At 43.5% G+C, this 14,778-nt stretch overlaps 1 protein-coding gene across 6 annotated transcripts in view; it reads left to right on the plus strand.

Moving 5' to 3' along the window:
- The first annotated feature begins 55 nt into the window (after positions 1-55).
- Positions 56-14,778, plus strand: part of UNC13B (unc-13 homolog B) — a 235,863-nt gene continuing 221,140 nt past the window's right edge. For 5 of the 6 annotated variants that reach the window (XM_017865604.1, XM_017865607.1, XM_017865609.1 and 2 more), the window contains exon 1: positions 56-405. In XM_017865604.1, the coding sequence (XP_017721093.1) occupies positions 384-405 (22 nt within the window). In that variant the 5' untranslated portion in view covers positions 56-383. The remainder of the gene's footprint in view (positions 406-14,778) is intronic. The other variant, XM_017865608.1, reaches the window with a different exon arrangement.

Below are 14,778 nucleotides of genomic sequence, written 5' to 3' on the forward strand. Positions count from 1 at the left end.
GGGCGGGGGCGGGGTCGGTGGACTGGGCGTGAGTTAATTGGCTGGGGGGCGGGGCGCCACGGGTTGGCTCTGCCCAGGCGCTCGCGCAGATCCTGGGTGGAATGACGGGAGGGAGTCCCGGCCGCTCCTACCTCCCAGCGATGGCGTCGCGGTGCCGCGCCCAGTCCCCAGCCTGCCCGTCGGTACTCACCGCTACCCGGAGTTAGCTCAGACGGTGAGATTTGGGGCGGGTCCGAGGCAGCGGCGGGACGCTACCTGCGACCGGGACCATGAGGAGCGGCCAGACCCGTAGGGCCGGTAACGGGAGCAGTCGCGGCACCTGCTGAGCGGAAAGAGGGAGCAGCGCGGCTGGGGCGCGGTAGAGGCTTGCCCGCGCCTCGGCCATGTCACTGCTCTGCGTGCGCGGTGAGTGCGCTGACTGGGGCGGGGAGGCGGAGTGTCGGCGTAGAGGTCCCCGCACCCTTCCAGTGGGCGTCCGGTGACCGTCTCTCCCAAACTTGACATCCCGTCCGTGCTTTGGGGAACGATTATGTTGATAATCACTTATAAACGCTTTAGTTCTTTCCACTCTTTCTTGTTTTCCCCCACGTTCCTGCAAGGGAAGATTATCTCCCCATTCTGGTAGCCATGTGACAACGTCGTTGGCCGGCAGGCTCAGATCCTATTAAACAGTGACTGAGGTTCTCTAGTGAGAGTGGACAAGTTAGGAGACCGCGGATGGTTGGTGCCTGTGAATGGTGGGCCGCCTCTCATTCTTTTCTTCCTCCTCCTTGCACCGTAACACTACAGTATGCTTAGTAGCAGGTTCTTTTTATCACACTTTGAATGCGTTAGTGGTACAGCTGTCACATCCCTTCTATTGCTTGTCTTGTGCCCTGCCACTTCCCTGAACACTAACCTGTAGTATAGGCTGATTATAAGATGATTATTGTATTCCACTTGGGAGGATGTGGTGACTGCTTTTGAGGATAAGAGGTATGACTTATTTTTATTTTTATTTTAGCTTGCCTCACAGTAACTCAAGGTGAAGGGCCATTATTGCTTTTCCTCTGAGGACACTTGACCCATCTAAGAAGATACCTTAAAGCAAGAGCTTTGGGGTTTAAGATGAGGCATGGTGTGCAAACTAAGCTCCATGTGGGTAGAGACTGTTTCTTACTAGTTTTTGTATTCCTAGTGTCTGACGTAGTAGAAGCTTAATGCTGGTTTTGAATGAATGCAAGTACTGTGACTTCAGAGAGATTATCTGATCAGAAAAACACAGGGTTTGGATTAGCCATTTAATTTGATCTCGGGAAATTCAAGTTACAGCCTATCATATCTGATGTGTCTTGATTGTAAATGAGAGCATTTATCAACTAGAGCCTTCACTAGAGCCTTTTCCTGATACCTTTTACTGGATAGAGTTCATATTTCTTTTGGCTCTGCAGATTAGAAGCATTGTTGTTGTTTGTGATTGCCCCAGCAACGGTGTTTCCCCCAGCTGCTGACAAATGGAACTGCTTTGCTCTGTTCTCTTCCACTGTTTTGTTAAATCTGTGTTAACCCAAAATGGATTTGGCCATTTCCGGGGATTATGAGACATACAGTTTTTCATGGTTGATTTTTCATTAATGAGAATTTTGCTTTGCTTTTAGTAAGACATTTCTCTCAGCAGCTGGGAATGTATTTATTCCTTTAGATCCCTGCTGCTGAGTAGCAGGATTTGGGAGAGGTTGGGCTTTGCTGTGTCTCTTTGACAGTTTAATTCTCTACTGCCGCGCTGTATTACAGAGCTGGTCCTTATGGAAGACCCTTTAGGCAGGAGCAGTTGTAAATCAGAAATTTCTATTTAACTGAATTTAAATAACTACTGGTGTTTTCATTTGTTTTAATAGCAGACAGATTTCATTGTCTAGAAATTCTGCTATTTAGCTAACTTCTTTCCTTTTTAATTTTACCTTAGTGAAGTTTCTTCTATTTTGAATCTGGATAAACAGAGATCAGCAGGTCATTGTCTTTTTGAATAGAGATCCAGAAGATTTTAATTACTGAAACAAACAGGTACCTTATATGCAGATATTCATAATGAATGGCAAGGTATTCATTCTGGGAAAACTTACAGAAATGAATTGAAATACATTTTCTTTTCATTTCTTTTCTTTTTTTGAGACAGAGTCTCACTCTGTCACCCAGGTTGGAGTGCAGGGGCACGATCTCGGCTCACTGCAACCTCCGCCTCCTGGGTTCAAGCGATTCTCATGCCTCAGCCTCCCGAGCAGCTGGGACTACAGGCGTGAACCACCAGGCCCAGCTAATTTTTGTATTTTTTGTAGAGACAGGGTTTCACTATGTTGGCTAGGCTGCTCTTGAACTCATAACCTCAAGTGATCCAGCTGTCTTGGCCTCCCAAAGTGCTGGGATTAGAGGCATAAGCCACCGCACCCACACAAAATACATCTTTCTAAAATGACATTCCTTGCATTATATTTTGGCAGTAGGAATGTTATATTCTGAAAGCAGCCTATGTAGTGATATTTATTACAACTCAATTTCAATTTATCTTGGAGTAGAATCAATTAGAAACTTCCTATGCAGTCAGAGTTCAAAAAGTAGCTAACTTGATATAGAAATTGGCAAACTGGTATTGATTTAATCATTCCTAAACATTTCATTCAAGAAGGCAGTTCTTTTGTCTTACCTTTTAATCATGCCTTATTGCCTGCAGGTTTTAAGGCTCTCAATACTCTGACCCGAGCCCTCCTTAAAAAAAATGGCCTATTCTTGCCTATCTGTATGCAGACTTTGCTCTAGCACTAACTCTGTTTATTCCTCTCTGCTCTGTTCTGCACTTGTGCCCCCTGAAATACTCATTCTGTATTTTCTGCTTATCTAAAATGTATTCTTCCTTTCCCAGCTAACAGTTTACTTTTTTGTTGTTGAAAACTTTTTGAGGGTTTTCCTTTAAACCCCCAGAACACTTGTGGTCTGAACAGTGCCACTAATTTGGAAATGAATCATATGCTGCCTGCAACTGGTCTTGTATTGTGGTGCTTATGGTGACCCAGACAAAGGAAGTAACAGCATTGGTCAGATCAGATCTGGAATTTTGTGTTCAGCTGTGGTATTTCCTTCTAAGAGGCATATTGAGAAGGTAGATTATCTTAAGAGGGAAATGATTAGAATAATGAAACACATAGGAACTGAACCATTTGAAGAATATGTAATCCTAGCTACTTGGGAGGCTGAGGCGTAAGAATTGCTTGAACCCAGTTTCAATTGCTTGAAATTTAGTTCTAGAAGATTTAAGAGGAAGAGGATCATAATAGTACAGGAAGACTTTAAAAAACTGTCTTGTAGAAGTTATATCACCTTTTTTTTTTGTCATTCCAGAGGACAGAACTGGGACAAGTGTGGATCAGTAGTTGAAAATGACAGGAAATTGGATTTTAGCTTAACATAAGAACCGTTGGGTTGTTCATAACAAATGGAATGGGCTAGTTAGATTTTTTTGACACTAAACAGAAATTGAATGAGTGGTAAGGATGTTCTAAAGGGGATATTGACCATTGAGTCGGAGATTTGACTTGAACTTTTTTTTTTTTTTTTTTTTTTTTTTTGAGACGAAGTCTCACTCTGTTGCCTAGGCTGGAGTGCAGTGCATGATCTCAGCTCACTGCAACCTCCGCCTCCCAGGTTCAAGCAATTCTCCTGCCTCAGCTTCTAGGGTAGCTGGGATTAAAGGCGCCTGCCACCATGCCTGGCTAATATTTTGTATTTTTAGTAGAGAAGGGGTTTCACCATGTTGGCCAGGCTGGCCTCAAACTCCTCACCTCGTGATCTGCCCACCTCGGCCTCCCAAAGTGCTGGGATTACAGGCATGGGCCACTGCAACTGGCCTAGACTTGAATTTTTAAGAAACCACTCTTTTATATAATTCACTTAGTCTTTCTTTAAATATTTCCTTAAGTATAAAGAAATATAAGTCTTTAACATGTTTTGGCACAGCTTTACTTATAACACTGATACTTTTTTTGGGCTTCCATAGGAACCAGTGCCACATGAACAACTCCAATAAACTAAATGAAGGATTTTGTTTGACTTTCATTGTCTTGGTATTCATGACCAAGTTTCTCCAAGCAAATTATAAAGCATTTTTAGAATCAGATCTTTCCATAGTATTTCTTTGTAATTCCCAGTGTTCATAACAGTGCTTAGATAATTTATGGGTTTTTTCCCCCCAAAAGTAATACATGCAGGCCAGGCGTAGTAGCTCTTACCTGTAATCCCAGCACTTTGGAAGGCTGAGATGGGAGGATCACTTGAGGCCAGGAGTTTGAGAACAGCCTGGCCAACATGGTGAAACCCTGTCTCTACTAAAAATACAAAAATTAGCCAGGTGTGCTGGTGCGTACCTGTAATCCTAGCTACTTGGGAGGCTGAGGCGTAAGAATTGCTTGAACCCAGGAGGCAGAGGTTACAGTGAGGCGAGATCACACCACTGTACGCTTTGGGTGACAAAGCAGGACTCTGTATCAAAAAAAAAAAAAGGAAATGTATATGGTAATACGTTGCTAATTATAGAAAATTAAGAAAATGCAGAAAAGTACAAAAAAAGAAAAAAATTTTCATGGGCTCACCACCTGCCAATACCATTGCTAACTTTTTATAATTTAATTTTTTTTTTTAAAGATGGGATCTCACTATGTTGCCTAGGCCGGATTTGAGCTCTTGGGCTCAAGTGACTCTTGTCCGCATCACGAGTAACTGGGACTACAAGGAACATAACACCATACCCAACTATTGTTAACTTTTGATTCATTGTTTTCATTTTGTTTTATTATAAGGTGATAAATATGCAGATAAGAAGTTGAAACAGTTGAGAGTGTGAAGTAGAAGGAAAAGTTCTCCTGTCCCCATTCTGTATTCTTACTTCCCAGAGCTAACTACCGTTTACTGTCTCTTACCTATCCTTCTGGAAATTTTCATTACAGATGAGTATATAGGTTCTGCAGTTGAATGTATACAGCATTCTTCAGCTTTTTTTTTTTTTTTTTTGACCTCAATGATGTATTTTCCTGTCAGATCATGTGAATCTATACCCAGCTTGTCCAACCTGTGGCATATGGGCTGCATGTGGCCCAAGATGGCTTTGAATGTGGCCCAACACAAATTTGTAAACTTTCTTAAAACATTATGAAATTTGTCAACTATCATTAGTGTTAGTGTATTTTTTTTTTTTTTTTTAATTTTTATTTTTTGACACAGAGTCTCGCTCTTTTGCCCAGGCTGGAGTGCAGTGGCGTGATCTCGGCTCACCGCAACCTCTGCCTACTTGGTTCAAGCGATTCTCCTGCCTCAGCCTCCCGAGTAGCTGGGATTACAGGCGCCCATCACTACGCTCAGCTAATTGTTTGTATTTTTAGTAGAGATGGGATTCACCGTGTTAGCCAGGATGGTCTCAATCTCCTGACCTCATGATCCACCTGCCTCAGCCTTGCAAAGTGCTGAGATTACAGGCGTGAGCCACTGCGCCTGGCCAGTGTTAGTGTATTTTATGCATGGCCCAAGATAATTATTCTTCTTCCCGCGTGGCCCAGGGAAGCCAAAAGTTTGGATACCCTGGTCTATACCATTTTTTTGAGTGGCTGCAGAGTATTCTGTTATATAAGCACACATAATTTAAACAGTTTTATATTGATGATATTCAGGATATTTTTCTTTTCACCATTACAAGCAGTGCTACAATGAACATCTTTGTAGATTTTTTTTTTTTTTTGAAGTGGAGTCTCACACTGTCGCTCAGGCTGGCATGCAGTGGCGCCATCTTCACTTGCTGCAACCTCCACATCCTGGGTTCAAGCAATTCTCCTGCCTCAGCCTTCTGAGTACTTGGGATTACAGGCACCTGCCACCACGCCTGGCTAATTTTTTTTTTTTTTTGTATTTTTAGTAGAGAAGGGGTTTCACTATGTTGGCCAGGCTGGTGTTGAACTCCTGACCTTGTGATCTGCCCTCCTCAGCCTCCCAAAGTGCTGGGATTACAGGTGTGAGCCACCACACCCAACCTGTAGATGGTTTTTAAACAGTTGTTTTTATTTTTGAGACAGGGTCTTGCACTGTCACCTAGGCTGGAGTACAGTAGTACAATCATGGCTCACTGCATCCTCAAACTCCTGGGCTCAATCTATCCTCCCATCTCAGCCTCCTGAGTAGCTGGGACTACAAGTGCATGCCACCATGCCTGACTAATTTTTCTACTTTTTGTAGGATGGAATTTCCCTATTTTGCCCAGGCTGGTCTTGAACTTCTGCACTCAAGTGATCTGCCCACCTTGGCCTCCCAAAATGCTAGGATTACAGGTGTGAGCCACTGCACCTGACCAGTTTTTTTTATTATTAATTTTTCTCTTTCCAACTTTTTTATTTTAAGTTCAAGGGGTACATATGCAGGTTTGTTACATGGGTAAATTGCATTGTGCCATATTGCAGGGGTTTGATATGCAGATAATTTTGTCACCCAGGGATCAGCATAATACCCAAATAGGTAGTTTTCAGTCCTTACTCTCCTCCCACTCCATAGATGGTTTTTGTTATATGTTTGGAGATCTCCAGTTAGCTTTCCACCTGGACTTGGTGTGTGATTTGCTCATTCCTGTTTTCTTTGGCATATAATTATACTCAGTTGAACCAGATGCCTTGGTGTCTCAGATCAACATCCTCTATTAAAGGCAGATCCTTCATCAACAGGTAATATTTTTCTATGCCTATTGAAACGACCAAAGACTCTGCTCTTGTAAGTAAGTTTGACCTGTGATTTCCATGTACTTTTCTTTCTTATTTGTATTGTATTTTCCATATGAACATGTATTACTTGCTTTTTTTTTTTTTTTGATACATGGTCTCGCTCTGTTGCCCAGGCTGGAGTGCAGTGGCGTGATCACGGCTCACTGCAGCCTTGACCTCCTTGGGCTCAGGTGATGCTCTCACCTTAGACTCCTGAGTAGCTGGAACTACAGGCTTTCTTGTAGAGACCGGGTTTTGCTATGTTTCCCAGGGTGGTCTTGAACTCCTGGGCTCAAGCAATCTGCCTGTCTCCGCCTCCCAAAGTGTTGGGATTAACAGGTGTGAGCCACTGTGCCCGACTGCATTTTTAAAACAGAACAAAACAATGTCACTGGTGATGGTAACAGGACCAAGTTGATTTATATTGTGATTTGCCCTTTAAAAAACTCGTTACTGCATAGGTGAGGTGGCTCATGCCTGTAATCCCAGTACTTTGGGAGGCTGAGTCAAGAGAATCACTTGCGTCCAGGAGTTTGAGACCAGCCTGGGCAACATAACAAGACCCCATTCCTACCAAAAAATATTCAAAAATTAGCTGTACGTGTTGATGCATGCCAGTAGTCTCAGCTACTTGGGAGGTGAGGCAGGAGGATGACTTGAGTCCAAGAGGTTAAGGGTGTAGTGAGCCATGTTCATGCCACGGCACTGTATCCTGGGCGACAGAGCCATCTCAAAAAAAAAGTTCATGGCTTATCATTAATCATCCATCTAACTAGACACGTTGATTGTGCATTGATTCTACTCTAGGGAGAGTTCGAAAATATATTTCGGTTTACAGCCATTGTGGAAAGTAGGAATGATAATGATATTAGAGTTTGTAGACATAAGGATAGGTTGGTCAGATACTTCTCATCTCCTTCCCCACCCGCCACCTGCCGCTGAATGTTGTTGTCATCTGCCTCAGCTAACTCCTTTTTGCTGGGCTTCCATCGATCATGGTTCTAGTAGTCCCTGCCCTTAGAGCAGAGCTGTGGCTGTGTTCCTTTCACTTAGGGCCTCAGGAAGTTGACTGTGCTTTGTGTGAGCCAGGCAGTGATGGGGGAAAGGACCAATTTCCTCTGCTATGCTATTGCTATAAACTGTTCTGTTCCTTATAAGTAGTGTATTCTGTAATTTAGTTTCTAAAAGTGCGGTTTCTAAAAGTTGGGCTCTTTAGGCCAATGAGCTTAATTTGTATCCTATTCACCTATGCTGTGTATTTCAGACTTTAATGAATTTGTTTAAAGTTTGGGCTGTGTATCATTAGCAAATATTTGTTGAATACTTTCTCTGTGCATGTTTATGACACAAATCTGTATTGTAGATAAGAGGCCATGGAATCTAGATATGTTTTAAAATGTCTGTTATACAGTGAGTGTTCTTATATAAACCGAAAGAATCCATTAGGATTATTAGGTCTGATTTGGAATAAGCAGAATAAATTAAGTTCTTCCTTGAGTAGGGAAATAACTGCACTGTCTTGTTCTAACATTTATTTTCACATTGTTGTTATTATTATTACTGTTTTTTTGTTTTGTTTTGTTTTTGGGATGGAGTCTCGTTCTGTTGCCCAGGCTGGAGTGCAGTGGTGCAATCTCAGCTCACTTGCAACCTCTGCCTCCCAGGTTCAAGCGATTCTCCTGCCTCAGTCTCCTGAGTAGCTGGGACTACAGGCGTCCACCTCCACTCCTGGCTAATTTTTGTATTTTTAGTAGAGACGGGGTTTCACCATGTTGGCCAGGCTGGTCTCTAACTCCTGACCTCAAGTGATCTGCCCACCTCGGCCTCCCAAAGTGTTGGGATTACAGGTGTGAGCCACCATGCCCAGCCTTATTTTATTATTAGTTTTTTGAGACTGGATCTTGCTTTGTTGCCCAGGCTGGAGTGCAATGGTGCAAACATGGCTCTCTGCAGCCTCGACCTCCTGGGATCAAGTGATGTGCTCATTTCAGCCTTCTGAGTACCTGGGACTATAGGCATGAACTACCATACTTGGCTAATTAAAAAAAAATTTTTTTTTTTTAGAGATGGGGTCTTGCTATGTTGCCCAGGCTAGTCTTGAACTCTTGGGCTCAAGCAATCCTTCTGCCTCAGCCTCCTAAAATGCCGGGATTATAATCATTAGCCACCGTCTTTAGCATTTAAAGTAAGAGTTTTTGAGTTTGGGGAGTATTCTATATATACCTTCTTTTTTTTTGAGACAGGGTCTCATTCTGTTGCTCAGACTGGAGTGCCATGGTGCTAATCAGGGCTCACTGCAGCCTCAATCTTGCTGCGCTCAGCTGATTCTTCCACCTCAGTCTCCTGAGTAGCTGGGACTGTATGCTTGTGCCACCACGCCTGGTTAATTTTTGTAGTTTTTGTAGAGACAGGGTTTTGTCACTATACCCAGGTTAATCTTAAACCTGTGAGGTCAAGTGGTCTGCCCGCCTCAGCCTTCCAAAGTGCTGGGTTTACAGGCATGAACCACCATGCCTGGCTCCTTTTTTTTGAGATGGAGTCTCATTCTTTTACCCGGGCTGGAGTGCAGTGGCTCAATCTTGGCCTACTGTACCCTCCATCTCCCAGGTTCAAGAGATTCGCCTGCTTCAGCCTCCCGAGTAGCTGGGATTACAGGCGCCCACCACCATGCCCAGCTAATTTTTGTATTTTTAGTAGAGACAGGGTTTCACCACGTTGGCCAGGCTGGTCTCAAACTCCTGACCTCAGGGGATCCACCCAACTCAGCCTCCCAAAGTGCTGGGATTACAGATGTGAGCCACCATGCCTGGTCTCAAGTATAGTTTTTTAAAGAGAGAAGTCTCACTCTGTTGACCGGACTGGAGTGCAGTGATGTGATCATAGCTCACTGTATCCTCAAACTCCTCAACTCAAGAGATCCTCCTGTTTCAGCCTCCCAAGTAGTTGGGACTACAAGCATGTGCCCCCACACCTGGCTAATTTTTGAAAAGTTTTTGTAGAGATGGGTCTCCCTGTGTTGCCCAGGCTGGTGTCAAACTCTTGGCTTCAAGCAATCCTTCTTTCCAGGACTCCCAAAGTTCTGAGGTGACACGCATGAGCCACTGTTCCCCACCCCAGGCTGGTTTATTTTGATTAACATGTTTATCAGATTCTGCCACTTGATGTGTGTGGCAGTTAGTTCATTGATTTTCGTTGCTATGTAGTATCTTGTTAGATGAATACACCATTATTTATTTAATGTATTTCTTAATCTCATGATAGTGTAGATTAGATTATGTAGGCACTTGAATTATAGCAGGAATGATTTAGATTAAACAGAAATTAAAATTTCTTTTCTTTTTTTTTTTTTTTTTGAGGCGGAATCTGGCTCTGTCGCCCGGACTGGGGTGCAGTGGCCGGATCTCAGCTCACTGCAAGCTCCGCCTCCCAGGTTTACGCCATTCTCCTGCCTCAGCCTCCCGAGTAGCTGGGACTACAGGTGCCCACCATCTCGGTTGGCTAGTTTTTTTTGTATTTTTTTTAGTAGAGACGGGGTTTCATCATGTTAGCCAGTATGGTCTCGATCTCCTGACCTCCTGATCCTCCCGTCTCGGCCTCCCAAAGTGCTGGGATTACAGGCTTGAGCCACCGTGCCCGGCCCAGAAATTAAAATTTCTTGATGAAATTTGAACTGCCACAGAAAAACTATGAAATTTATTTTTCTAGGGCTTTTCAAAAATAAGCCCTATTTCCTTCATTTAAAATTTTATTTATTAATTTTTTTTTTTAGAGATGGGGTCTCACTATGCTGTCCAGGCAGTTCTCAAACTCCTGGGTTCAAGACCTCTTCCTGCCTCCGCTTCCCAAAGTGCTGGGATTACAGGCGTGAGCTACCATGCCTGGCCCCTTTGTTTTTTTTCTTTTAATTGATATGTCATAGATGTACGTATTTTGGGGATATGTCATATTTAGATAAATTCATATAATGTGTAATGATCAATTCAGGGCAATTTGGATATCTGTCACCTCAAGCATCTTTCATACTGGGAACACTGAAATTCTCTTCTGGCTATTTGGAAATCTACAATAGATTTTCATTAACTATAGTCATCCTACTGAACTATCGAATACTAGATCTTATTCCATTTATCCAACTGTATTTTTGTAATCTTTAATCAACCTTTCTTTTTTTTTTTTTTTTTTTTTTTTTGAGACGGAGTCTTGCTCTGTCGCCCGGGCTGGAGTGCAGTGGCCGGATCTCAGCTCACTGCAAGCTCCGCCTCCCGGGTTTACGCCATTACGCCATTCTCCTGCCTCAGCCTCCGGAGTAGCTGGGACTACAGGCGCCCGCCACCTCGCCCGGCTAGATTTTGTATTTTTTTAGTAGAGACGGGGTTTCACCGTGTTAGCCAGGATGGTCTTGATCTCCTGACCTCGTGATCCGCCCGTCTCGGCCTCCCAAAGTGCTGGGATTACAGGCTTGAGCCACCGCGCCCGGCCAATCAACCTTTCTTAATCCTCCTTCTCCTGTTTCCTTTCATATACTGTATTTAGGTGTAACTGCTCTGGATGAGGAAGGTTAGATAAGCAGCTTTGCATTTCCTGTTTTGTTGCAGTGTTTGATTACTGGGAAATGGAATAAAAATGTAACAATGATTAAAAAAATTGTTGTGTTCAGCTTTATAAAATAATTATTAAAATAATTCTTTTGTTATCTTTAGTCAAAAATGAAATGTGCTTTCTCAAGTGTGATTGTCCAGAAATACATTTCCACGGGGCGGCATCGTGGAGAAAGACGGTGCCGCGAAAGAATCCAAGGAGAAAACGAGGAGTCATGAAGTCTTTTGTTTTGTTTTTTTTGTGCTACGCTATGACATATCAATGCGCTCAGTGACTCAAAATATGTCGGGCATAACAATCGTTTGATAGGAGCGCAAGTTTGTGCTAAGGTGTTTGCTGTGTTGTTAAACTACGCTGGTTATCCTCCTGTTATAAGAGGAGAGCAATTCTTTGTTTTTTTTATGTTGTTTCCTTTTGTCTTTTTTTTTTTTTTGAGACGGAACCGGCCGCAACGAGTCTCGCTCTGCTCACCCAGGCTGGATGTGTCCAGTGGCCGTCGATCTCAGCTCACTGCAGAGCTCCGCCTCCGGGTCTACGGCGAATTCTCCTGCCTCAGCCTCCTGGTAGCCGACGTAGCTGGGACTCAGGCGCCAACTCAGCTTCCCCTGGCCTAAGTTTTTTGTTATTGTGGTTAGTGTGAGACGGCTTCGGTCTCCATCGACCGAATGTAAATGCCTACGGGATGGTTCTTGCTCTCCCTGACCTCGTGTTTCCGCCGCGTGGTCGGCCTTCACGCAAAGTGCAGTGGGCTGTAGTCAGACATTACAGGCTTGAGCCACCCTGTAGCGCAGCCAACCGAGCAATTCTTAGTCATTAGGAAATATAGGTTTCCAGAAAGAAGAGTGTCGTTTTCCTGTTGCTGCTCGGTTCTCTCTTTTGTCATAGTAAGTACTTCTTTAGAGCTGTAGAAGACAGGCCTGTGGACTGTGTTGGGCTGTTAATTTTCTCTTGCAACTGTTTGCTTTATTGATTTCTATAGCGTTTCATTGTAAATGATATTGAGAAGAGGTTAGAGGGCAGGGAGGGAGATCTGCCTAGCAACCAAGAAGGGGCTGGCAGTTGGACAGTGGGAAGATAATTGCTTTTATATAATTAGAGTTAGGGCAAAGATGATTCAAAAGGCTAGATTACTTACATGAGCCAAATTAGTTATGAAGCAAATTTTAGAGACTTTGTCTGCAAAAGGATAGAGGAAATCTCCTTGCCAAGGAAAGGAGGGTAAATGATAGATATAAACCTGTATGTCTACTTCACTTCAGCCCTCCATTCCCACAATTATACCAGAGAGCATGTCATTCTTTGGAATGGTGCTCTCCTTTTGTAAGCTTAATCTTCAGAATCTATCTTTTTTTTTTGAGACAGAGTCTCACTTTGTAGCTCAGGCTGGAGTGTGGTGGCGCAATCTCGGCTCACTGCAACCTCCACGTCCCTGGTTCAAGCGATTCTCGTGCCTCAGCCTCCCAAGTAGTTGGGATTACAGGCACTCACCATCATGCCCAGCTAATTTATTTATTTTCGGTAGAGATGGGGTTTTGCCATGTTGCCCAGGCTGGTCTCAAACACTTGAGCTCAGGTGATCCGCCCACCTCAGCCTCCCAAAATGTTGGGATTACAGGCATGAGCCACTGCGCCTGGTCAGAATCTGTCTGATCGTATTCTTTTACAGCTTTTACTCTTGCTATGCTTTAACCACTGTGATATAAGCTAGATGTTAAAAGCTTTGGTTTTAGACAGACATGGCTTGGTGTCAGCTCCAATACTATGAGTTGTGCCTTTCCATATGTTACCTCATCTCATTGAACCTTAATTTCCACATCTTTAAAATTCATATATTTGTTAGGGTAATAGTACCAGTGATGGTGAAAATACTTATTGCAAAGTATTGCTGACATAATTGTTGTGAAAATGATTAGCACTATCCCAGACATAGAATACATAGAATGAGTACTTATTTTAATATAAAACAATATTAATATTCTTCATCCAGCCTTATGATATCTATTCATCTAAGACAGGGAGCTGAAAGTCTTCCTAGATCTCTCTCTCTCTTTTTTTGAGACAGGATCTCACCTTTTTTTGAGACATTCTCACTCTGTTTCCCAAATTGGAGGGTAGTGATTTGATCACAGCTCACTGCAGCCTCAACTTCCAGGGCTCAGGTGATTCTCCTACCTTAGCTTCCTGAGTACCTGGGACTACAGGTGTGTGCCACTACATTCAGCTAATTTTTTTTTGGGGGGGGGGCAGGGTCTCCCTCTGTTCCCCAGGCTGTAGTGCAGTGGTGTGATCTTGGCTCACTGCAACCTCTGCCTCCCGGGTTCAAGCGATTCTTTTGCCTCAGCCTCCCAAATAACTGGGACTACAGGTGTGTGCCACCATGCTCGGCTAATTTCTTGTATTTTTAGTAGAGATGGGGTTTCGCCATGTTGGCCAGGCTGGTCTTGAACTCCTGACCTCAGGTGATCCACACGCCTCAGCCTCCCAAAGTGCTAGGATTATAGGCATGAGCTACTGTGCCCCACCATTTTTGTAGAGACAAGGTTTTGCCATGTGGCTGCGTGCTCGTCTCGAACTCCTGGGACTCAAGCAATCTGTCTGCTTCAGCCTCCCAAAGTGCTGGGATTACAGGCGTGAGCCCCTGTGTCCAGCCTAGACTTCTCAATTGAGGAAGAAAATACAAAGAAGGAGGAAAGTTGGGTTCAGTTGAGTTTATGGGATCTGTGAGGTAAGTTACATGTGAGATATGCTGAATTGAATGTATCAGTTTCATTGCAGATGATCCTTGAAAATGGAACCCCAAATGTAGGTTTGAAGGTTGGTAGAGAAATCTGTTAGAGATAAATATTTGGAAGTTGCAGGTATTTGGTAATAAAGACATTAGCTTGAATTAAAATGCTTATGGAGGGTCAGAAAGGAGAAAAAGGGGCTGATGGTCCAGCTGAGGAACTCCAGTGTATAGGAATGGGCAGAAGAGGAGTTGACAGATGTGGTCAGAACTGCAGAAAAATGGAGTGTGTTGTGTTAGGGTCTGTAGCCTAGAGTAGAGGGAGTTTCAAGAAGGAATGATCAGATGATAGAGGTGAAGGAGACTCGATGAGAATTAGGAAAAATGAAGAGATCACTGGATTTGAAAACAAGAACAGTTTCATTCGGGTAATGTGAGGGCAGGCAGTGTATTATAGTAGTTGATGAGTATTTGGGCAGTAAAGAAGTGGAATGAGCAAGTGTAGGCTACACATTCAGAAGTTCTGTAGCGAAGAGAAGGGTTAAGGGTAGTCTTAAAGGCCAGGTGTGGTGGCTAATGCCTGTAATCCCAGCACTTTGGGAGGCCAAGGTGGGTGGATCACTTGAGGTCAAGAGTTAGAGACCAGCCTGGCCAACATGGCGAAATCCTGTCTCTACTAAAAATACAAAA

This window comes from Rhinopithecus bieti, unplaced genomic scaffold (assembly GCF_001698545.2).
Source record: "Rhinopithecus bieti isolate Rb0 unplaced genomic scaffold, ASM169854v2 scaffold_82876, whole genome shotgun sequence".
NCBI classification, from domain to species: Eukaryota; Metazoa; Chordata; class Mammalia; order Primates; family Cercopithecidae; genus Rhinopithecus; species Rhinopithecus bieti.